Below are 26,282 nucleotides of genomic sequence, written 5' to 3'. Positions count from 1 at the left end.
CCGTTGCTGTTCGCCATCCCCATAGAACCACTGGCGGCGAGACTCCGGGATAAGGCCCGAGAATGGGGAATATGCTGACGCGGACAATTTCACATAATTTCCTTATACACAGATGACCTCCTTATCTACCTTAAAAGTGGTCCGGCAACGCTACCCCAAGTGTTCCAATTGCTGGACGAGATTGGTGCCTGTTGTAGCCTTTGCTTAAATAAAAGAAAGACTTGTGTCTTTCTGGTGATTCGTGGAATGGGTCGCCCGCCTTCTTGCCCTCAAGAGGTGACTTGGGCTCCACTTACCTTCCGTTATCTGTGGATCCAGATCTATCATGAGTTGTAGGATCTTAGGGAGGGCAACTTGGGAAAAGCAAACTGAGCATTGCGGTCCATTGTCGCCTTCTGGTGCTCCCTTTGCTTACCTATTATGGCGCGCGTATCTCATTAAAATGGTGATGCTTCCCAGGCTGCTGTATTACTTTACCAACCTGCCCATTAATTACTCTGCCGGCCTTTTGGTTTCGTCCATTAGATGCGCTACTCAGAGAATTACTATGGGATGGCGGACAGCAGCCAGTGGCCTTGGCTACTCTACGCCTACCTTCTGACGCTGGAGGGCTTAAAGTCCCGGACTTTGAGCTTTATTTTCTAGCGGCTCAGTTGCAATGGCCTGTGCGATAGCTTAGTGGGGTGGGGCTTACAGAACTGACAGTAGATAGAGGCGACCCCAGTAGTGGTGGACTGGTGGCCGGGCTGCTTGCGTCTAAAGAAAAAAGAGTTCTCAGAAGAACAAACACAGAGGTACCCTATGCACCAGCTACTCCATTGGTGGGGATCCCTCATGGAGACCCACCCTCCTGCTCCACAAAAAGACAACTTGACTACTGGACGGCTGCAGACTTACATACACTAGGTGCGCTGTATAGCCAGGGAGTGTTGATCCCATTTGGGGATCTTGTGGAGCAGACCGGAATGCCTTGTGGGCAGTTCCTGACTTATGAGATGGTGGTGAGGGCTATTTGGGACCTCTGGAGAGACGTAGAGGGTGAACCACCTACAAACAAGGTCTTACAAACTATGCTGTCTATTGGTGAGGGTTCACACTGGCTCTATAAGGCGCTATTGGCAATGGTACATAACCCGCTAGACGCTCTCTGGGAGGTGGACTCAAAGAGGCCCCTCACTAACACAGATTGGAGCAGAATTTTGGCATATGTAATCTCGGTATCTCGAAACACTCGACTAAAATATATACAATATAACTATACTCATAGGACTTACCTCACCCCGCATCGGTTGAGGCTCATTTATTGGGGGGGTGAGATAGGTTGTCCACGGTGCCGCTTACTAGATGCGGGATTCGATCCTATGACATGGGGATGCCCACAGGTGCAAGAATTCTGGGAAGGGGGGTCAAACAAAAAATTAACCATGTGGTGAATAGACGACTAGAGATCACAATAGAGACATGTCTCCTGGGGTTATTTGCTAAGCCACGCCCCCAAAAAATAGGTAACAGGTTTGCTGACCTGGCCCTGGTGCTGGCTTAGCGAAGGGTGTTGATGGCATGGAAACATGATAAGGGACCTAGCTTACTAGCCCTGACACTAGATGTAGAGTGGTGGGGGCGGAGGAGGAGAGAGCTCTGAGAATTGAAGAAAGCAAGGGGATGAGATGCAAGCCTCTAGCCCCGCTGTGGACAGAGGTCATCGATAGCTGTGAAAACACTCCTGCGAGAATAGAGACAGACTCAGGAAGTTATGCAGGGAGCACTACGATAATTTAATAGAAATGGTATGTGGGATGGGTGCCCATGGGACAACTAAAGGACCTCAAAAAGATTGACACATGAACAAACTGCTGCCTCCCCTATACACACTCACTTAGGGAACCATCCTCACAGACCGATTCAAAGATACTGCATAAATGATGTAACATAACCTTGATGTTGTACATCAAGTTGTACAACCTTGATGTTGTACAACTGATTGTTTGCATATATACATAGACCACAGGCAAATTACCATATTCCTATATTGTTGGTTTATTCTTTGGTTTTTCCTATCTCAACTAGTGAAGTGGATTAGTAATCCTCAGTTGGCATGTATATTTACCTGTGGGTAAACTGTACCCTGGTCATACACGGCATGCTTTCTTACATTTTCACTCCCCCCCCCCCCCCAACCATGGTTCCTAAACAGTTCTGCTGAACAGTTGACTAATACCAATACCCCAACGGAGGAGTGATATTCTTTAACGATAATGCAAACGCAACAAGTGATGCATGAGGCTCACTAAAGCTGTAAGCTTAGATGGTGTTTACTTGTACAACTGCTCAAATTTGCACTGCGTACAGAAAATTTATTTTGTTATGCCTGCTTAAGTTGAAATGCCAATAAAATAAAAGTGTTAAAAAAAACTCTTTCTGCTGAGTCTTTCAAGGGGTTCCCCTTAACAAATTGGTGGCACTGTCACGGCTATTGTGATGACTATGTGAGTCACAGAGCTTACTCCTTTGGTGATTCCCAGGCATTTATTGATGAGTCACATTTTGACCATGGCTCAAATTAGAGCATCCTCTTTTAAAGATCATCATTCAGAGGAGCACTTTCCCAACCAACAGCCATTTACCTGCATGAAAGCTTTATTTGGTTCAGGCTCTGATCTTCTTGAGATGCCTCTGCAAGTGTTTCCTCAGATGGAGGATGACGATAATGAGGTCAAAAACCAGAGACATGGTTGTTCATGTGAATTTCCACAATGCCGTCAGATTTGACACCTGAAACAAATGTAGCCTACTCCACAGGCACTCCTACAAAGCAGTTTGCTTCTTTCTCCTCTCTCATAAAAAGAATCATAGGTGTTGAATCTTGTGTCAACCGCGGAGGTTAAGTCCAATCTCTTGACTGAGACCCTACAGCTGTTGAGTACTTTGGCTGAGCCTTTGGTTCCATTCAATATAGCTCTTGTGGACTCAATTGTACTTTATTTTTTCCTGAAAATGCACACAGATAAGTAATTGAAATGGTTTCATGCAGTGGGACGTAGGTCTCTGCTAAGGTTAAACGTAGTTAGCATGCTTAATGCACTCCGGGTAAATGGATGACCTTGATATCATTAGCTTACCAGAACACGAGAGGCTGTGTCTCCCAGATAGTTAGGGAAGGCCTGATTAACATACTTTTCGATAGTGCACGTCAAGTCATATCTTGAATGTCTGAAGCTGCAGTAAGGTCACTGCAAGGTATCTGGGTCTGGCACAACCTGCTAGACAATTCTGTCAAAAGTCCTGTTAAGGTTTGAAGTTTTTCCATGTCACAGCCGTCTAGGCAGGGGTTGTCTTCTCAAGTTGTTCGAACTGCCCAGTAGTTCTTTTGCAAGTACATGAGAAGAGGCGGTGCTAGACTTAGCACCATCAGCAGCAGCAGTACTCGTCCTCTGTAGTTGCCTTGATAAAACCAATATAGTTTAATCTCCAGTGTCAAAACCACCCAGTAAGTAGATGGGTGTCATCTGTTTTGTACTAGTGGAGGAACAAAACCTCAGACCAATGGGTTCTTTTGCTCATTCCAACAGGGCTAAGCTCTTCTCTCTTTGGCTGCTGTGCCAGTGATTCTCCTGCTCAGCTACTAGTTCTCCTATCCCCCGCACCTGTCTTCGTCTATTTATCAGGGGTGTGCTAGTAGTTCTGGATATGGAATGAGTCCTGTGTGCTGTTGTCTTTACGTTCTCATTAACAAGAAAGGCTCATTTTGGATCTCATGTTTTTTAAACGTTCCTGAAGAAGGAGAACTTTGAACTGCTTTCTCTGGCCCAGGTACTGTAGACCTTGGAACACTTGAGAGCGGTACTCCTCAAAACAGATGATTTACCGTACCCAAACTGCATTTACGTTTACTGCCCCTAGACTTACAAAGTGCCTAGTTTCACATTATGATTCTCTAGTCCCAGTGATTGGCTCGAATCATGATCAGTTTCCAGTACTGCCTTTTGGCATGCTTGTGCTTCATATCTTTACCTAGGTTGTACCTGTGGTGGCTGCACATTTCAGAGATTGTAGTGTCTAACCAGGGGTGACTGGTGTTCATGGGCAAAAGGGGCATTTCCCTGCCACTCTCTTTGGAGAGGCAAGAACAGGGAAATAAATGCAGAGCAGCTGAAAAGAAATTACTGCTCCGAGACAGTGTGCTGAATATCCTGGGTGAACTCTAGTGAGCTTTGCAGATGGCCTACTGTGCGGGTGCCAGCGGGTGAGATTTTCTTCGACCTGCAGGCACAAGCTGCAGCAGAGACATTGGAGAGGGAGTGCTGAAATAGAAAGCAAGTGATCCGGTTGCTTTTGGGGGGCATAAAAAGTGGCCCTGGGAGGAGTTACAAAAGTCCGTCCACTTCAATGGCTGGGGGTGTGGCAGGCTGATGAAACAAGGAGAGAGTGGGTGGCAACAAACGGTTGGTCATCACAGAGGGGCAGGCTGTAGGAGGGGTGCAGGGGGCTGCTCTCCTGGCAGTAACACTTGGTTAGTACTCCATTTGGTTTTACTTTGGAAAAAAAACATCCTTATCTCAGGCCTTATATCCACCGTAGAGGCCCAAGTGAGGGAAGTAACCAGCTGCAGACAACAGTTGCAATAGAGGACTAAGAGATAGGTTTGCAGTTAAGCTTCTGCCTGCAGCAGGGGCATCGACCCCCTCATCCCCTGCCGTTTAAGCAGCCTGTTCTGTCTGCACCTCGGCAGACAAAGGCTCATATTTAACTTGGGAGGGTGAGTGAGTAAAAGGGGCGGTGGGTGGATGGATGAATGGATGGATGGATGAAATGGTGGGTAGATGCATGGATGAATGAGTGAAAGCATGAACCTAAGAATGGAAGAGTGAAAGGCAGGGAGGGTGTCTGAGTAAAAGGGAGGGAGGGTGGGTGGGTGGATGGATGGATGGAGTGAAAGGATGAGTTGATGAATGATAAGAGAAAGGATGGATGGTAGAATGAGTGAAAGGATGGATGGATGAGTGGAAGGTTAAATGGATGGATGTGTGTGTGGATGGATGGTGTGAAAGTATGGATGGATGAAAGAAAGGATAGATGAGTGAAAAGATGTATGTAAAGATGAATGAGTAAAACAATGGATGGATGAGTGAAAGGCAGAGTAGATGGACATCTGTATGAAAGGATGCATGGGTGGATGAGTGAAAGGGTGAATTGATGGGTGGATGAATAGATGAATATATGGATAGATAGATGGATGAGTGATTGAAAGGATGGCTGGCTGAGTAAAAGGGTAAATGGAGGGATGTATGGATGGGCTGAAGGGTGGATTGCTGAGTGAAAGGGTGGATAGATGGATGAGCCAAAGGGAGGATGATGGACAGATGAAGCGAAAGGGTTGATGGATAAGCAAAAGGATGGATGGATGGTTGAATGGATGGATGAAAGGGGGTGGATAAGTGAAAGGGTGGATGATTGAGAGGATGGATTGGTTTGATGGATAGGTGTCACTATACCAGTGACGGCTCTCCTTCCTGGGCCCCAATGCTACACTGCACCTTCCTTGTTTTGTGGTCCATTTTTATTTTATCAAAAGTGACTAATTATTCAATAATGATTTAATAAAAATAAAATGCAGACCTGCTTCAGGTCCAGCAACAAACTGAGGCAGCTAGTTACATTGTTTGATTGCTGACGCAGGTGCATGAAGGTGCCTCCACCAGTCACCACAGACCATGTTCAGAGCTGGTGGAATCCCAGCACTGTGAGCATGTCTGTATGACTATGTATGTGAATTAAAGTGAGAGAGTCATTAAAGGAATGAGTCAGAGTGAGTGAGAATGAGTGACAGTAAGGACCAGTATGTGTGAGAATGAATGTGAGCGAGTGAGGGAGAATGACAGTCAGTGTTACTGAATGTTACTGTGTGAGACTGAGTCACAGTAAGACTGAGTAATTCAGAATGATTGAGAAGAAGTGGGACTGAGTGAGCCAGAGTAGAATGAGTGAAACTGCATGAATTAAGTAGAGCAAGTGAGACTGAGTGAGTCAGAGTAAGAAAGTAAACTTAGTGCAAGAAAGTGTGAGAGAACCCTTCAAGAAAAATCTCTTTTTGGAATTCGAGGATTACGCCCCACCAATTTTAATGGTCACCAGCTGCCACTGTGTCTAACGATATCTGGACAACTGATTGTTCAAACTGGGATCACCTCAAGTTGTTAAAACTAGGACCTTGTTGCACCACAGGGACTTCTATGTTAATTTGCCAATGTCACATATTTAGCCTTAGAAGCGTCTGTTCTTCAATGGGGCAATTCTGGTACATCTCTGCAAAGAGCATTTCCACCTGACCAGAGAATCCAAGACATTCGAGCTATGAGCCATATGTTGCTTCTGATGGCAGTGATTCCTGCTCTGAAGATTCACATGCATTTGGGCCGAATGACACTATACATCTTTTTCACAAGATATGATGGATGAGGGCCTCTCATTGGTGTAAGCATCATCATTGGTTCCACCACTTAAGTACTTGACAGGAGAGGTGATGATCAACCCTTTTGTAGTAGAAGATCTCGTTATTTGGATGTACAGAGAGAATTTAGAGGGCGACCAAGCTGTCAGTTCAGCTCAGTGTGAAATCTGCTTCTTTTAGGTGGGGAGCTCATATGTAGGGCAAGATGATAAGAGGTCTATAGTAGCCTTCAGAACTGTGTCACATACATATTTTATGGCGTTCAGGGCAGTTCGGCTGTTGCCGAAGGCTTTCTACCAAGCTGTTCGAACCACAGCAGAACCAGGTGACTAAGAATACCACATTTTATATATAAGTGAAGCAGTGCAGTTCCAGCCCTCTATGCATAGATTCTTAAGATGTGGTTTTGAGTTCTTCCTCAATGCCAGCCACCCATACCGGGTTCAGTGAATGTGAAGGAGGGCACCAGCAGCATGCTATGCATGGCATCCATATGGGGAATCTCCTTTAGACAGGTGGACTTCTGTAAATGTAAGTGCCTGTTGTCTAGTGCTGTTCACTCCCCTCACCACATGGGTTTCTGGAAGATTTTTTTTTTTTTATTTGATTGGACTTTTCCTTTTCTACGTGTTCCATCCGGTTCCTATGATTTAGTGCATGTTTTGGAAGGTGAATGTGCACTGGGCACATCTGATCATCAGTGCTCCAGATTGTCTAAGTAGGGTTTGGTACTCAGTTTGGCCTCTGATTTACTGTCACTCAGTGAAGAGTTGGTCTTGCATCAGAGCACTTCAAATTTCATGTTAAATGCACGGAGATTAGGAGGTGGGATATGTGTATCGTTGATCTTCCTCTGAAGGTCATAGATGTCATTCCTTAACGAAAGTCACCCATCAGCTAAGAACATACCTGTCAATGGTCCTGTTTTGCGATTTACTATCAGATCAACTCACATGAAGCCAAATTTTTAGATGTGCTTAGGTTTGCTCAATGCAAGGCTTGTGTTGTGCACTGTCAAAGGTTTCTTAGATTACTTGTTGCTCTCTGGTGTTTACCAGATCAACCTTCACTTTTCAGATCACTGTCAGTAAAACATTTTCTTAAAGGCTAAACGTTACGTTTCCCTCTGCCTCTGATGCATAAATGGGATTTGAATCTGGTACTGCCGTTTTTTATGACAACTCTGTTCGACTCAATGCACATGTGTTCCTTGAGACCATTTACCCAAAGGTCTTCTAGAGTTCCATTATGTCTTGGACAGGCTGCAAGCTTTCAAACAATGTCAGTTGCTTTTCAATGCGCGCTGGTTCTGCACAAGCGCAGGTGTTTCTTGCCCAAGGTGGTTGCACTTTTTAACTTGCCAATCTGTCTCTATGCTTGCTTTCTTCCCTTCTCACCCTTCCAAGGATGAGGACAGGTTGCTTTCTCATAAGCGCGGTCTTATGCAGACATTGCTAGCAAAATGATTCAGATAATTATTTTTTTCTTAATTTTTCTGACCTGAAGAAACGTACAATGGTCCACAATCAAATCATTTTAGATGAATCCGTCTTTCTATCAGAATTTGGTACACTTTATAGAATCTCCTGTGGACATCAAGGCAAGTTTAACAAGGGCTAAAGTATCCTGTGCAGTGTTATTCGGGGGATCCTGGTGACAAATATATTTGTTCGGTGACTTGAACACCTTTAAACTGGTCTGCTTAACTTCATTATCTGGACTTGCAGGAAAGAGGTGATGATCACTTTTAAAATTCTGTCCTCCATAAATTCTAGGTCTAACCCCGCTCCCCTCAGACATCCCTTCCAATTCGGTATTTTTAGGGGTATCATTAAAAGATGTGGAATCGACAGGAGGAAGTATCCAACATCTTCTTATCTTTCTACTGATTCCTTATCTCCCATCCTTCTCCCCATTCTGAGGGGTGGGACAGAGTTAGCATTTCACCTACAGATGAAAGGTCCCATTGTTTGTTTTTAAGGGTTGACTTGATGTTGAGACACTGCTCTTTCCCGTTCCTATTTCTTGGTCTTGCATCTGAAAAATTTCGAAGCAGTGATTAGAGAATTGGTATGGGCATGGCATGTTCCACCTTATATGGCTCTTTGTTGTCATATCCAGTAGAAGAGTGGAGTTGCAGCTAGAGAACCACTCTGTCCCTCCTCCTGGGGATCTAGGGCTATGAAACGTTTCTGGACCAGTCTAGTACCTAAAAATTACTAAAAGTTGCAGAGTCTACACGAAACTAGAGAATGTTACTGAAGACTGTTACTCAAGTTAAGAAGTTTGTTTTTTGGAGTGCTGAGTCTCCTACAGCTCTGGCCCATGAAGAATTAAATATGAGAGCATATACACATTGTTATGCATGCAGATGTTGTGATCCTTATTGGCAATACAACCACTTGGCTTCTGAGGCAATTTTGTGGTGTTTTCTCATATTATGATGATAATTTCTTGAATCTCAACACTAATAAGATGTAGGTGTTGGTTTTCAGGAAATTTGAGGTTTTCAACAGGTTCCAATATCTCGGAGTCTTTTGTGTCCAAGAAACCTAACTTGGATTGGTAACTGGTATAACTGCTTTTTGGTCAAATCAACTTGACCACAGTTATTCGGGTTTTTCAATGGTTCCTGTTCGTTATTTGCACCACTGCCATTACACAGAGCTTGGTATTGCTTTCAGTCTAGTGTTTGAATTTGTCTTTTAAGTTATCCCTTCATGCGCATGTGCTTGGAAGCGACTTCCAGTACTCCAGAAATTTTCTTTGGTGACTGGTGATGTGGGTTGCCATATTGCAGTTTTGGCTTTCTACGCAGTGAATTTAAGTGGAGGCTTCCTTCACTTCGCCAGCATAAGCTGGAACCCTTGCTCGTTCTCCTTCCATCCTTGGTGACCTTTCACTACAACTTTGATGAATGGGAGGAACCACCTGTCATTTACACTTCCCATCTTGTTGATGGCGACCCCATTTAATTGTTCAAGCGGCGACCGAAAAATCAACAAAATCTCCTCTTCAGATACTTTAATAATTTGTTTTGTTTATTTTTTGTGTAAAGCAACTGTCTGCTGTTAAGTTAAATATTGGGGTCTCCCTTACATTCGTTTCACTCTTTACCCACTATGGACTGTAACACTTACTTTTGTGCCTCTTTCACTTCTTATCAGGTGCCAGCAACTTATGAGGTCTGGGTTTAGCCAAGACCTGTTGATTCTCCTTAAATTATAGGTGTAGTATATGTACCCACAGGACTTTCGGCCAGCTCGTTTCCTCCATTGGTCTGTTGTTGTGCCATTCACATTTCTGTTTCACCCACTACAGCCTACAGCATGGGGCAGCCCGCTTCAGCCATTGGCTAACCTCAGTGTGAGTGCTGGCTTTCTCCTCTTCGACAAGAGCACATCTGCTCACAGAGAAGCTTTCATAGTGCCAGGCACTACTATGTCAATGTGTACCTTTTGAGAACCTTGTTTTAATGTATTTGTCAGAGGCCAGGCATCTCCCACAAAAATAAGGTTTTAGAAACAACGAGACAGAACACACATTTGCAAAGTCAAAAACATGGCAGCCAGTTGCTTTGCCATTGTTTATTGGTAAACGTGAACTTAAAACGGTTCCAAAAATATGCAAGCCTTTACATTAAACCAGCGTACAGGCACATGATCTTGTTTGATGTCGAGGGTGAATATTTGCTGCTGATATGTCACCCCTTTACATATATGCCATGTTGCTCTCATGGAATGTAGTAGAATGTCTTTATACACATCGGTATTCGCTTAGAGCTTGGCTTGCATTGTCTGGAGATCCAAGGAGAGAGCCTCAAGACTACGTTCCTGACATAACTGGAGCATCCCCCTTCATGCCCTCCAGCAAGGATTTGTTGTAGTAACTTCATCAATAGTCGCGGTGTATGGTGATGTTACTTTTTAAATTACTCTTTTAGAATTGTTGGTTATCATTTATTTGTAGCTAGCATTTCAGTGAAATTGATGTATGCGTCTGTTACTTATGTATGTGCGGCGTTTTATTTATTACTCCGGCCTGGTACCCATTTACAGAGCTTTGAAGTTTTTGCGTGGCTTCAGTAACTATTCGAGTCCTGCCTGTATTCCTTTCAGTGCCCTACTTGGCGGTTTCTTTTGTTCCAGTATAAATGCCAGACTGCAAGTCAAACAGTTCAGGCCGTAGGAGTGGGAGAGCCCCTCACACCTAACAGCTTTCTTGGTTTTTGTATGAATCTAGCATGAAGCAAAACTGCGGTGCTGTGTTGAGAGCGGAGTGTTCTTGACTTGTGAGGCATACCCCCTTTACATGGATCTGTTTGTAGAGTTACCAGTGAACCGGATGTGGAGCATGTCTGATAATTGTCTTATAACATGTCCCTGTAATCTTGCTCTGATGAGCTTTTTTTCAGTGGACCCTGTGTGGTCGAACGGTGCCCTTGTGGTTTGCCCTCTATCAGACCTTTATTCGCTTTTGGAATTATTAATTTATGGCAGACCAAATTATGCGTCAAGGTTTTACTGAAGGTTTCTGATCCTGGTTTCAGACCATCCGAAAAAAGGTCATTTTATACCTAAAGTTATTAAATACCTTTGGGCGATTTTTGGAACTGACTTGTGCAGTCCCTGCTAGCTCTAGCATGTGCTCAGTGTGGCTTCCTAAGCCTGTGCAGTCCCTGCTAGCTCTAGCATGTGCTCAGTGTGGCTTCCTAAGCCCATCTTCATTTCCACCATTGACTGACAACAGGTGCAAGGCAGTGATTGTTAACACAGGCAGTATGCAAACACTGCTCCTCTCCGCACTGCACAGCTGGATTTGAGAAATAGGAATCCCCAGCCACCAGGGCTCCCTCGAGAGGGCTGGTGACCTGCATGTTGATAATCTGGCCTGTCATATTTCTTCCTTTCAATTAGACAAGGAAGTTACCCTTCAGAGTGTCCGGAAGACCTTCGAGGGAAGAGGAAGTGAGGTCTCTTGACATGACTAACAAGTTGTGTGCAGTTTCCTCCTTTTCTTCCATAGGGCGTGTAGGTCAGAGCAACATTCCCGTAGCTCGCTGTCTCCAGCTCTTGGAAGGCTCGTACCAGCAATGCCTCCTCTGCTTAGAACTTTACAAGGCGTTTTCTTCACAGCTTACTACTTTTATGCCGTCGTTCTTGTGCGACAGACGTCTACGTTTATTGAGATGAATTACAAAATGTTTTTTCTGCACACAGGCATCACAGAGGAGCATTGTATTTTAAAGATACGAAGTAGAGTCTTGAAGACTTAAATTGAGAGACGTGGTTGACAGAACACTACAAATTCTTTAGATGTTTTATTAGTCCTATTGCTGAGTTTTCAAGCATGCAAGACGCGTGCAGCCATGATTTGAATAGAGCAGATTGCAAATGACAGATGACCATTTGGAGCCCCCATCATGCTCTAGAGATCACAGTTTGTAATGTCATGTTCTTTGTCATTTTCCGTTGTATGCACCCCTTCTACGAGCACACCTGCAGATAATTCTGACCTGGTTCCACAGACGAGAGATTAGTTACAGAGATGTTCTGACAGGGCACCCTCTTCCCCAGCAGTCTGGATATACTGTCATAGATAGTGTCTTTCTTAGCTAAGCTGACATGTCATTGACCTAAAACCAGTGGCCTTCCAGAATCACTGGCCTGACATGTACCTGTGGAGCTCAGCAGACTTTGTCACTCATTAATATGTGACTTTTCCCTCCGAGCCCAATTGGCTTTTAAGAAGTGATTTCTTCATGTCCAAGTTGTATCTGTTTTTCAGGGGCACTGAGAGTTATGTGATTTCGTTATCCTCATTCCTAAGGTGTTTATCTGTTCCAGACCTTTGTGGGATAGCATGAGAGCATTTCTTCTGCTTCTCCTCCCTCCCTCTCCAACCCGTATTCCACATGTTCCTTTGTTAGGAAATACCATAGTATCAGGTCTCAGATCACACATTTAGAAAGACACTTATGCTTCACACACAAACTATACCAGATTCGTTTCAGACAGTGTCAGTGTTTTCGTTTGGTTTGTGTAAGCAAAAGCCAAGATACCATCCTACTTCTGTAGATGAGATGGTGGAACATTAAACACCTTACGGAACACAAATCTCCCCACATTTCAAACATCCTTTTGCCAAGCCTACTTACAATAGAGAGTCCTCCTCAGCCCCGACAACCCTCGTTTTTGTTATCATCTGGCTTGACAGCGCAGCTGTTGCCAAACATTATGCAAGCATCACTTGAAAGGGTCTTTGGCTCCGCTCACTTGCTGGGAGTCAGGAGTACATGCTGTGATTGGGAAGAAGTTGTGTGCTTCCACAAAAAAGTGCTTGCCCTTTACATAACAGTGAACTTTTTGTTTATTTACCCAGCTGCTTTTCAGGGGCACACACACATGACATTGGAATGCTATTAAATGCCTTAGGTAACTAGATCATTTGTGTTGTTTTTCTCCGGCCCCAGCACAAATGGGAGAAGGGCAGTCATCAACCTACATGGACTTTTAGGTATGTTTTGACAGTGCAACTGACATCTGTACTTTAAACCTACACCAATATATTTCTACAGTTCTTTGCACCCGCACAAATACATATCTTTTCCCGTGCAATTTACTTTTAATGCCTCACTTTACCATACAGTATTCCTTCAAATCCGGCATTACCAATACTTGTTTTGTGTGGGTGATGAATTCTCCACTGGCCTGACCATAGGGAGCTGCTTCCAGGCTTAAGTGGGGTGAGCACATCAAACTCTATAATCACTTATCTTGCTGTACAGTGTCAGACATCTAGTTCAAGTAGTCGTTGGCCCTTCCATTGTTACATGCCAGTCCCTTTCCATGGTACCTCAGATGGCCCAGTGTCTGAATGTTGGAGTGAGGGTTGGGACTTCAGCTCACAGAGAAGGGGCTAGCAAGGCCATAGGGCCTTTTCTGTGCTATAAGCCATACAAATTCTAGGGCCACCAAACACCCAAAGAGTAAGAATGCTAGCAGGCATCACTAAACAGACTCTGAGGACAGAAGGCTAGCCTCACTAACCCTCATAGACTGTTCTGATAGACTGTTCTGATAGATTTTGATGAGTAGTCAAAGGCTAGCTCAAGGAAGGTATTGAAGAGTGAGCTACATACACTACTGCACAATGATCAGTTACAACAAAAATGTCAATGTCCAGCCAGTTGTAGTTTCACAATATTTTAATAATTCAAGAAAATAGGAACAATTCAAGAATACAGTAATATATTTACAGTTCAAATGATACATCAAATCATATAAAGCTCAGTCCGCTGCTACACAGTGAGGCAATCGTATAAAGCAACACAGCAGAAAAATCAAGGCACCCACAAAAGCATACAATAGAACGATCGCGACCACTAGTCAATTGAGCAATAATATGTTACAATGTGGGGTCTCTGTGGGTTATTAGAAGGGTGATAGTGCCTTACATGCTGGGGCTAACGTGAGGATTATGCTGTCCCAAAAGGTCCTGTGTAATGTTACCTTATCTATATCAATGGAATATCGATTTCCTTGAGTTTGTTTCTTTGTACTGATCTTCTTCTACATGGTCAGTCATGCTTTCCTGTCCAAAGTCACTACTATGTTTGCTCAAGCAAACAGTTTCACTCACATACCTCCAGTTATCCATCCCAGTCTCACCATCCCATTTGTACGAATCCCAGAACTATAATAGTATACGCAGAATAAACCTTATTTTCACCGGTGCATGTGCTTTGAGCTAACTTTATAGACAGTTTTGTCGAGCTGAACTATTTCCTGTTTCCCCAGTATTTATTCACCAACACTCTCACACTTTTGATGCATGCATTAAGAAATCTATCCCAAGTGCCATCAGTATTGTTACATTGTAACCCCACTCCTGCCTCCACCTGTGATTGAGATGGCAGGTATGGTTTTTGGATGGTTGAGTTGTTCTGTGTCCTGAAGGAAACTCACTCTATAGGGCACCGGTTGGTGTAGAGTGATTTGCTTCCACTGGACAGACACAAGCTAAAAAGTGAGTTAAGCTGGTCTGCTGTGTGCGCCGTCTTGTAATGTGACTGATGCATGTGAGTCATTAGTGTCTTGTCTGAAACTAGAGCACAGGCATCATCTTTGTGACAGCTCAGAGTTTGATTATGGAAATGATTTCACTTATGCAAACTAGAATGTTGTTCCTGTGGAATGTGAGCGTTCGGGTCACAGTTACAGTGGCTTCTCAAACACCTTAGCAACAAAGTAAGCATTGGCAATGTCAATATACACATAGGACTCTTCTAGAATTAGGTGTTTTTGTAAAGACTTAGGGTCCGATCTTGAGGTTGTCGAATGGAATAAAGGCACTCAGGATGTAGAAGCCTTTATTCTGCCCACCATATTTAAGATGGCACTGCCAGCCCTGTGGTGACCTCTATAAGTTTGTCTGAACCAGAGAAATTCATGCAGAGCCATTTAAAAGTTTGGTGTGAGTCAATCTCATTGGTGACAGACTCCTATGCTGAACGTTTAAAAGTTTTTTTTCCTTTCCAAAAACCAAATCCCAAAGGTTTCCTTGGGGCTTGGGAGGAAGGTTTACCCCCAAACTAGGACTGAGAGATTGGCAGACAGGGTTCTACGTCACGGTCACAACAGAGTACCCTGTCTGCCTAGCTCTAAAGCAGGCCCTAAGAAAACAAGGGGTATCAGATGCCATAGATATACAGTCAAAGAAATAACATGTATTTGTATGGAGGGGGCTGTGGAGCCTTAACCTCACAACCAGTGCCTGTGTCTTCTAAAAAGTCCCATGGCAGGCCATATCACTGAGACTCTCATTTGACAAAATATAGCGTGGTACCTTACAAATACACACACCCCATCCACAGCCACCTGATAAAGGCTGACTGCATGTTCTCTTTTTAGAAGGCAGCATTGGGAGATACTAGGGGCCTGTAAATCTCAACACAAGGACATGAGGTGGATGTTCACTTCTTCTTGCTGGCTGTGGAGGGAAGGGTGCACCCCAGCATCATCATCATATTGCACCTATAGAGCGCATAGCTACCCGTAGGCGTCCCAGCGCTAGACACACATCCGCATTCCAGATGCATCCAAATGTACACTGTCTATGCAACAGCAGCACTACAAGGACAACCCTTATATAGCCTCTGCTGAAAAAAATATCATGTGACAGAAATATTGTGTCCGCAACATTGTTTACAAGAGTATCAACCCATTAAAGTTAGCTAGCTGGGCTAAAGTTGGGCGGTATTTTTGTAAACAATATTGAGGACACAATATTTCTGTCAGACGAAATTTTTCTTAAAGATATATTGGCATACAACCTTAACCTCTAGCTACATTGTTACTTTGCATTGTCAGGAGTGAAACTGGAGCATGGTGCTAATGCCATCCGCGCCCATAAAGCACCAGTGAGGTTACATTGGCACCTCCTGGACAGCTTTATTAGCTGAAATGTACTCGGAATGTACAAGACGCCTGCAAGGGGAAAAACCAAACCAAAGTATTGCTTTCTTTATGCAATGCACTTATGAGATAAACCATGTAATGTGTCCGAAGTCAATGTACTCCTGAGAAGTAGAGTAGCCCCTTATGTCTTTCAATGCAAGCACTCTGTAGGAGGTGGAATAATAACACCGAAGAGCCAATAGTATGAGGTAAGACAGACCTACTACTCTGGGCGGAGCCAAGCCCATTCTTTTGTACATTTTAAAGATTTTGTAACAATGGGCTCTACAGACAACTGTGCTGTAAATCGAGACCTAAAACAGCAGCATCACCATTACATTTTTCACAAGGCAGCAGAGGGGAGACACTGAATCGCTGTGTACAGTACCAATAAACGTAAAGGCAAAGTACACCTCTATGAACCCCACTCACAGCAACACCAGCCATTGCACAAGCAACCGATGTCTGTTTTCAGTTTATGTGGCCACAGGAGAGCAGAGCAGGCTTCCTCTTACTACTGCACGCAAATTCAACCCACAGATGATGCAGGATTTGTGCCCGGGTTCCAAACCTTGGACAACAACGGCTCAAATTTCAGTGCCTTGTTTCATCTTTATAGGATGGCAAGGGGAAACAGGAGCCAGCAAACAACAGTGACATAAAACGCTCAATGATTAAAGGATAATCACTGCAGCACTGTCAAAATGCAAAGAAGGCATAATGCTGCACCATTCAGTCTAATCTAGCCCTGATGTTTGCGAGAGTAAGCACCGATATGTAGCCCAGAACAACTGTCTCTCTTATCGATTACAAGTTACGCTATATTACACCCCTTTATTGTCCTTGCTGCATACTAGCTGCAGGAGGAAAAATACTCATTGTTTGTCTGTAAAAATGACTGCCTCCGTCTCCAAAATGTTATCATTTTCTTGGGGACTTTGGGACTGTAGCCAGTGGCGACTGGTCATTTTAAGAGGGGGAGTCTGTGGGGGTGGGGAGGTAGGTTCCACACATACATACACCTCCTTTACACCCATTCATTCACACACATACTCACACAACCATTCACATCACTCACTAACAGATACACATACATTCATACACACACACACACACCAAACATTTTTTTTTAAAAAACTTACCTCAGCAGCTCTTACAGGGAAGCCGCGGAGGTCCCAGGAGGCTTGGGACTGCTGTCTTCCCTCATTGGCTAACTTAGGGTTGGCCAATAAGGAAAGGCAGCAGTCCCAAGCCTCGGAGGTCCCAGGAGGGTTGGGACTGCTGCCTCACCTCATTGGCTGGCCTAAAGACTGGACTTTGTGGTATATTCTTGCTTGCGAGGAATCCCCAAGGGCTTGGATTGAGCTATCCTCCTATTTTGAAGTCTCAGGGCCATCATAGACTTCCTGTGCCAGCACCTGGACTCTCTGCTGCGACTCTTTCCCTGCCAAGTAGTGCCCTATCCAGTCCCTGAGCCCTTGAAAGGTGAAGCTGGTAGAAAAAAGACGGAAATCCATGCACAGGAAGCCGTGCGGGGAATATTTCGACACATCACCTGCAACATGGCTGAAAAATGACACGCCATTCACTTTGCGGATGAAATCTGGTGCGGTGTCCGTTTTGTAGTCTTTTCACTGTATTATTGCATTACTGTGTGTGTTTACTTTACACATTGCCTTTAAGATGAGCCTGACTGCTTGTGCCAAGCTACCAAAGGGGTAAGCAGGGGTTATCTTAAGAGTGACTAGAGTGAGGGTCCCTGCTTTGACAGAGTGCAAACTGACTGCCAACCAGAGACTCCATTCCTAACAGTTAGTAATATGGAGTCAGACTGTGCAAATATGTTTGTGTCCATTAAAAGCCCGTACTCCACTGCTCAGCTGTTAACACCCTTAAAAAAATATATATATTTGCCATCCTGAAGCGTCCAATGATGTCAATTAAAGTCAAGCAGCCTATACGTTTGCAGATTAGCAAGTTGCACTTATTTACATTTCTTTCAAGCAGAAGGCACCCTGGCATGAATACTTATTTCTTGTCTGTCCTTCCCTTGGCTTCACAGCACAGGAGCCTCTCTCCTTTTCCTTTCAGCCTATGCTTCTCAACTGTCGCAATCAGCCAGCCTTCTTGAAAGGCTTTCACTTTTCTAATAGTATCCACCAGTTAATTTTACATTTTCTGAAGACAGGTGGATGAGAGTATGGCCCTCATTCTGACCTTGGCGGGCGGCGGAGGCCGCCCGCCAAAGTCCCGCCGTCAGGTTACCGTTCCGCGGTCGAAAGACCGCGGCGGTAATTCTGACTTTCCCGCTGGGCTGGCGGGCGGTCGCCTTCAGACCGCCAGCCAGCCCAGCGGGAAAGAGGCTTCCACGATGAAGCCGGCTCGGAATCGAGCCGGCGGAGTGGAAGCTGTGCGACGGGTGCAGTTGCACCCGTCGCGTATTTCACTGTCTGCGCAGCAGACAGTGAAATACATGTAGGGGCCCTCTTACGGGGGCCCCTGCAATGCCCATGCCAGTGGCATGGGCACTGCAGGGGCCCCCAGGGGCCCCGCGACCCCCCCTACCGCCATCCGGATCTCGGCGGTCCGACCGCCGGGATCTGGATGGCGGTAGGGGGGGTCGGAATCCCCGCGGCGGTGCAGCAAGCTGCGCCGCCGCGGAGGATTCAATGGGGCCGCGGTACACTGGCGGGAGCCCGCCAGTGGTGCCGGTCCGACCGCGGCTTTACCGCCGCGGTCGGAATCCCCATTGGAGCACCGCCGGCCTGTCGGCGGTGCTCCCGCGGTCCTCCGCCCTGGCGGTCAAAGACCGCCAGGGTCAGAATGACCACCTATATCTTCAAAAGGCTTTCTTTCATAAACTTAGTTTCTGAATCATCTACATTGACCTGAATATACACGTAGGAATTTGGGTACATCTGGAGACCAACATGCTGGTCCCGTGGATCATGATTATGTAGAAATGAGGCAGAATACTATTCTGTGGGTTTTATCCACAGCTAGATTGTGGCTTGAAGGAGTGTTCACATTGTAAAGTAAATTTTTCAGGCCTAATCATGCATCAGTATTTCTTTGATGGCATGAGTGGGGTCACACATTTTGGTACTGATATGTACCTAGTTGTCTCCAGAATACAGGACAGTGTGATGTGTTAGTATCCCTATGATGCAGTAAAATGTTGTGAACTTGTGTCCCCAGAGACCAGTTGAAAGGATTGGGTTAGTATCACTAGAATCCACTCTTACGTGATGTGTTAGAGTTAGCAAAACTTTGTTGATATGTAATATTTTGATTTTGTATTACTGTGATGTAGAGTGGCGACGTAGTATTCATGGAGAGCACTACAATAGGGTAATGTCCCTGATGTGCAGTGTACTGTAGTAGATTTGTATCGCTGAAGTATACTAGAGCTCGTGTGCTAGTGTGCAGTGCTGTCTGATGGAGCAGGGTTAAGAGGGTTATCTTTAGGTTGTTGTTGTTTGGTGGCTTTGTGTCCCTGAAATACAGTACAAATTCCTGACTTAAGACTTTATTTACAGTTTGGTGGATGGGACAAATGTGACAGATATCCTTTCCGCCGTCATAGGCTATAATGCACTTGCAATAGAGCGGACGGGAAGTCCCCTAAGTATGTGACAGAATAGCTTTTCTGCCAAACTGCAAATAAGGCCCTTATGATTCGCTGAGTATGTCAGTATTCCACAGACAGTGTGCTTGGGTTAATGCGATATGGCGAAACACATCGTATTTTTCAGGTAACCTGGGATGCATCATGGTGGGTTAATGTCCCTGAAGTGTAGAGCAGTGGTTCCCAACCTGTGGGCCGGGGACTCCTGGGGGTCCGCGAAGCCTCCTGAGGGGGTCTGCGGCTGCTTAAAAAATGTAATAATATTAGGTCCCAGATATCAGTAATGACTCCTTGGAGGTCCCCGTGTTCCAATAATGATTCAGTGGGGGTCCCCGGGCTCCAGTATTGATAAAATGGGGGTCCACAGAAGTCAAAAGGTTGGGAACCACTGGTGTAGAGCATTGTACTCGGCTGGCATCCCTAGCGCTCAGTGCAGGATGAACTCTTAATGAAGTGTTAAGTTGATGTCCCCAAGATGCAGAAAAGGTGTCATTAGTTACCGTTTCTAGAATGCATGGCAGACTGGTGAGCGGACAGCATTTGAATGAACTATATCATTGCATGTTAAAATTCTTAGGGTGCAGTGTGGTGGGTTAGATGTCATTGGAGCACTGCATTGGGATGTTAGTATCACTGGCATGCACTGGAGTGTGGAGAGCTTGATTTTCTTGATTGCAGTGGCATGGGTTAAACATTTTAAAGAGCTACTGGGCCGATATACTAACAGACAGGTTGTAAATAGTGGGTGCTAATGACGCACCTACTTTTGGCACTCTCCGAATTCCTGACTGGTAAAGTTCACTTATGTTTTTTGAAGTAGTCCTTGCTACGTTGCTTAAAATTAAAATGTTTTGCATATGGGAACAAAAAATGAAGAGCAGGCCGTGCCTTCTCCCCTCCGGTCACATGACACAACCTTCAATAAAGGAAGTTGTCTAACTGGGCCAGCTTCTCCATTGTGACTAGGTTTACCAGCTCTCTGAGCTGTCAATGACTTTTCAGTTATTTGCAACCTTAATTTTAGCAAAAACAGTTGGTGCATTTTGTGAATCACAATTACGAAGGCAATGCCACTTGCGTGCCTCCAAATACAATTCAAGATGAGTTGCAGGATCCATGTTGTGCCGTTGAAAGTCTTAGTGACAAAATCGTTAGTACATATGAAAATAGAATTTTCTGTGGTTTTCCGAATCGCAGGGTTTGCAACCACAAATTGCTTTTGCACATTTGGCCCAGTGAGTTAGTATAATCATGGTGCCGGCGCTGGATTCTTGTATAGATCCACATTACACAACCCTCCCAGCATGTACGCTGTAGCACCAAAGAAATGGTGGAACAGCCAGGGCAGCCATGATGTTTGCAAATCCATAACAAACGCCGGTGGACCCCACGTCAATATTTTTTTTATAGTCATTCATATGTGACTTTACATGAGACTCCTTTTGTTGTCTCATACTTTATATTTCCAGCTAGAGGTAAAGTTCTCTTGAGCTTGACCTGTGGCGGGCCTGTTTTTGCATGTAAATTGTGAAGGAAATTGAATTAATTTTGTAGTTGCTGCTTTTCCAGCTATTTTCTAAATATCTCTATCTTTTTAAAGCTTTTGCAGTTTAATCCCTTGGAACGTCTGGGTGCCGGAGTAGGAGGAGTTGAAGACATCAAATCCCATCCATTTTTTGCTGGCGTGAATTGGACAGAACTAGTGAGATGAACGAAGCCATGGACTTGTGCAAGCGGATGAACATTTAAAGAGATTTTGTACCCCCAGGAAGACACAAGCAGAGCTCTACCACCGACTGGCGTGGCACTCTTACAGTCATGCCAAATGAGACCATGCCAGCGTGGCTCGGACAGAAGCTGGTGTCATTTGTTTCGTATTGGGAGCCCCTGCTAGACGGACATGTTCGGCCTGTGCTAAATTAGTGTGTTCAAAACTCTAACTGTAAATTCAGTGAAAGTGAGAAAATACTCCCGATGGAGGTAGCTGATAGAGGTTGCCTTTAGGCGGAATTCTGAGTGTGATGCATAGCCTCCATCCAGTGAAGGAAACAGAATTAAACCCTTTGAGGAGCTAAAGTGATGTTTCCTCTGTCGTTTATGAATGCTGTTGTCAGTTAAAAGCTAAAATATATGTGCCAGTGCACACAGTTCTATAACGGGGATATTTTTGGGGGGCAAAATGACAAGTGTAGTAAAGGTTTCCTCAGACAAGGAGTGATACCACGAAGCAAATAGCAAGACACTTCAAAGGTTATAGTGCATCGAAGATCGCACAGCTTTGTGCAGTTGCTAACCGCATTCCTAACCAGACTTTGATGACCAATGTACTTTATTAACAATTAAGCATAACCCCATCGTCTGCTATTATCCGACTTCCCGCTCAGCAATATAATTTACTTTTCACACTAAAATAGTTTTTTGTCCCTCTGGGCCTGCCCAAGGAAAAGCGGCATTCATACAGCACCCACCCTGTCTGCCTATTGTGACACTATTCACTTTGATGGGTTTAGGAAATTGATCCCCACTGAAGTGGTGCTGCTAACTCCCACACACAGTGCACCATAGACAGTGTAATAACACACATAAGCCAGCCAAGCATCTCCATGCCACATCATCAGAGCGTTGCCATTCATGGAAACTGTTTCTGCTGGTGAGAAAAACAGGACAGCACAACACATGACTGCTTCTTCATTGGCTGCCTCTGTCCTCATTGATACTTTGGCCAGTGGAAATGTTGTGCAACTCCAAGCTACATAAATGTTGTAGTTAGTTATCAGTTTTCACTTTAGAACCAAACAAGGATAAATTGAAACACAATTTAAAAAGGTAGGTTTTAATGGGGATTTACACACAAAAATGTATCAGTCCTCAATACTGGGAAATGCTTATTGACCTTTTTCGTTTTTTGTTATTTGTTATTTTTATCTTTTTCTCCGAGGTCAGTTTCCTCCATTTTTCATATTTCATCCTCTGTTGAACGAAGATTCCACTTGGAGTTGGGCTGTATGTTTGTTATCTGTCATGGCTGTTTTGAAAGTCACCGAAGCTAGATGATCATTGCCGTTGCTGTGTTTCTTTTCCAATATTTTCATTATTTTTTATGTTATTGTAATAATGTTTATTTCCTCTGCCTTGTCTCATGAATATTTCACTTTGATCTGATGTCCTTGTAGTTCACCAAGGAGTTCTCCAGTGTCTCGATGTGAAACTGTTGATAGTTAGCCAGTTTCCAGTAATGTTTCCCATGGACCTGGTATTTTTCAGGTTTACAATTTTTTAGATCTTTGTAATAATATTATGGAACAATAGTTTGTTCACTAAAAATAGTTGTGTGTATTGAGTTTATTAAGAACAGACAGAGGAGAAATGTTATAAGAAGTCTGCTGCTTTCCTACATTTTTTGTGTTTTCCCGTGCAAATCTCAAATTTCTCACCAAATGTTGTCTTCTAAGGCTGCCACAGTCTAACGTTTGACCGCGGAGGCCCTACTTGTCGCACTTACGGAATGGCCGTTGATTGTCAGCCGACTCGATGTACATAGATGCGCCACACTAGTTGGGTAGAGATTTCCTAACTGTTCTCACCGGCACAAATTTATTGCCCTTTACATTTATTGCGGGGCAAACTTAATGCTGTTTGTTAAGACAATCATCCTGCCTTTTAGTTAGGACGCCTTTCTCATCATTCTGGTTACATTTTTCTATTTTAATTCGTAAAAGTAGAAATAGAGCTGTGCCTTGTGGTGGTGAAGGGCATGGACTTAAAACCCCAGCCAGATGGATTTCTGAGTTAGAGAGAGACTCCTTCCCTCAGCTGAATCCTGTGGAATCCTCTATGCACATTCACAAACAGGGAAGGAACATTACTGGTTGTGCAGCTTTGCACCTGAAGGAGCAGGCTACACTATCATTCCATCTCTAGACAAGCCTTGATCCCAGTCCGATAGGACCTAGGCTGTAGCAGTACCCCATCACTGAGCACCCCGATCCAAATCACCCAGAAGGAAATCTACATCATCATTCCATCAGTGAAGCTGATATTGTAGAAGCAAGGCTGCATCACCATCTTATCGCTGAAACAGTCTTGCACCTGGTCCCATGTGAACTTGGCTACATGAACTTGTCCTTGCTGAAGTATACAGGCTCCTGATCCACAGGAAGCAAGATTATATCATTTGATCAAACAAGTAGTCCTGCCCCAACCCCTAGGAATAAGGCTATGTCACCATACTATTGTTGAAGCAGCCTTGCTCCTGATGCCAAAGTACTACTTTTTCCCTATCACTGAAGCAGCCCCACGCCCAATTCCATTAGGCGGAAACTATCAATGAATAGGTAAAGCAGCTCAGCCCCTAAAAGAGCAAGGTTACACCATCTACCTATCACTGAAGCAACACTACTCTTGATACCGTAGGAGCAAGGCTACTTCATCCCCCCCTATTGCTGAAATAACCTTGCTCTCATTCTCTTCTCAACAAAGCTACATTATCATCCCTTCGCTGAAGCAGACTTCCCTTTCGCTTTGCAGAACTGCTACATTACCATTCCATTGCTGAAGTAGCCCTGCTCCTGACATGGGCAAGACTACATTACTATCCTATCACAAAAGCAGTCCTGCTCCTCATCTTAAAGGAGCAAGGCTGCTTCAGCCTCATCCAGTCGCTGAAGGAGTCCTGCTCCAAATCTAAAGTAACAACTCTAAGTTTTCATCTCAAAGTTGCATCATCCTAGTTATGAAGAAGCCCTACTTTCAATACCGAAGCATCCCTGCTTTTAACAGCAGGTTTACATCATCATCCCTTTGATGGTCAGCCCTTCTCCAAGTGGAACAAATGTTGTGTGCCACCGGTCATTTGCTCATGCAGCTGGCCTAGCGCCTGGGCACTCCCTTGAAATGCATCCGCTTTTGGCACGCATTAGATGCAGGTTTTCCACCTGTCATGCAGTAGCAGCAGATAGCTAGGATCCTGTCTAGTTGTAAGAGCACCTCAGTGTCAATGTTAGAGTCTGAGCGATAAATGGTTTGTATTGTGAAAATGTGGATCAGTTTGAATGGCAGAAGTCCTTGTCCATTTGTAGGTGTCCGCCTGCCATCCTTTCAGTGACCCACGTGCTTCACATAGATCAGTTGTGGCACAATCCTCTTGAACACTGTCCGTTGAATTATCTTTACAGATTCAGTATTGCAGTTTTTAACATTAAACAGTATATTTTTGCACATTGTTTTTATTAGAATAATACTCTACTTTATTCCTTAAGGGGGAGGGACAAATACATTTAAAACAAAGTATGGCATTATTTATTATGTTTATTTTGTAAGTGTATTTCTGTTGTAGCATTTCTTGATGATGTGTAATTGCACTTCCGTTTACGTTTTTTTTTTTTTTAAAGAAAGGTCTTTGTCGGATCAAGTAAGAGGATTATGTACACGACATGGTTGAGGTGAACAGAGGCAATGCAGCAATGTTTTTTCCGAATTAAATGAGCGCAGTCTCCATTTAATTTTTTGTTGTTTTCATCTCCAGCTGATTTTCTCGTTTCCAGCAGCGCGCTGGAATAACACTGTGACCAGTAGTAGGTCATGAGTATCACAATCTATGGGGTGGGGTCCAGCGTTGCAACCTTCTGAGAGATTAAACCCACAGCCTGTGCTGCTTCCTGTCAGGAAGTCCTGCAGGTGAGGCGCGGGGACACAGGTCCGGCTGAGCTGGTCATAAATCGCTCGTTTGTCCTGACAGTGCTGCTTCAGAGCTTCCTTCCGGAAGTGACCTAGAGAGCATGTGATGTGCCTCCGGTCCAGAATGGAGCCTGCCCTATGTAGGTGCCTGACCCTTCTCTATGTTGTTTTGCCTTTCATTTCCTCCCACCTGTAGCTCTGAAGAAAAAGTAATCGAGAATAATCATGTAAGAACGTTAATTTGCGGAACCTTTATTTAAGACAAAAATGTGACACCTCACCTGCCACAGCTCATCGTTTTCCTGTGCAGAATGTTTTGAGGATCCCGTTTTGTGATGATGGATTACAGTAACCGATATAAATAGAAATTTGTAGTTGGCAAGCATGTTACTAGGGAACCGTCTAGATTCTAGCCTGGAAAACTTTTGTGGACTCAGAAATGTGAGTACTTTAAAGTGATGTTCAAATAACATGCTTTTAAAAAATCGGCCCTGGAAGCAAAAAGTGAGATTTCCATCGCTACTGTTTCATCATGTTCAAAGCAAGTTCTTTAGTGGGGAGCCTTTAATGTGGGAGACTGAATGACCGGTTCGATTACTTGTGGAACAACAATGAAACTCTGGTTTCTTGAACATGTTTTTGTATGACATACCACGGTTAGTACAAGAGCAGCCAGTGATTACCTGTCATTAATATATAATAAAAACAAGGTGAAATGCATCTTGCTGGAGTTATTCATTCTTTTTCTGTGATTAAATTAATTGGTATGTAAGAACCTTAACTGCATTTTATTACATGTCACGTATGGTAATGTCTACAGACCCTTCACAAAGTGTATTTTTGCATAGAGGTGATTTTGAAAGACTCGATCCAAGTTGTCCCATGATTTCTCAGGGGCTCTGACCCAACTGCTAGGTGCCTTTTAGTAGACATGTTACTGAAGCATCTAAGCATGTAACATAGCCAGTGCCTTGAGTGGACGCGTCAGATTTCTCTATCTAGCCTGAGAAGCAGGCGGAAGCTACTCTTGATGTCCAGATTGGTTCTGTAATGAGCACAGACAAAAGGCAGT

At 44.2% G+C, this 26,282-nt stretch overlaps 1 protein-coding gene across 4 annotated transcripts in view; it reads left to right on the top strand.

Annotated features, from left to right (window-relative positions):
* The window catches only part of RPS6KC1 (ribosomal protein S6 kinase C1), a 546,019-nt gene extending 520,089 nt beyond the window's left edge, over positions 1-25,930 (top strand). For all 4 annotated transcript variants that reach the window (XM_069233902.1, XM_069233905.1, XM_069233903.1 and 1 more), the window contains one exon: positions 21,135-25,930. In XM_069233902.1, coding sequence (XP_069090003.1) covers positions 21,135-21,245 — 111 coding nt within the window. In that variant the 3' untranslated portion in view covers positions 21,246-25,930. The remainder of the gene's footprint in view (positions 1-21,134) is intronic.
* The last annotated feature ends 352 nt before the right edge of the window (positions 25,931-26,282 follow it).

Source organism: Pleurodeles waltl, chromosome 5 (genome assembly GCF_031143425.1).
Source record: "Pleurodeles waltl isolate 20211129_DDA chromosome 5, aPleWal1.hap1.20221129, whole genome shotgun sequence".
Classification (NCBI taxonomy): domain Eukaryota; kingdom Metazoa; phylum Chordata; class Amphibia; order Caudata; family Salamandridae; genus Pleurodeles; species Pleurodeles waltl.
The sequence above is the reverse complement of the archived record's forward strand: the minus strand, read 5'-3'. Positions and strand labels throughout refer to the sequence as shown.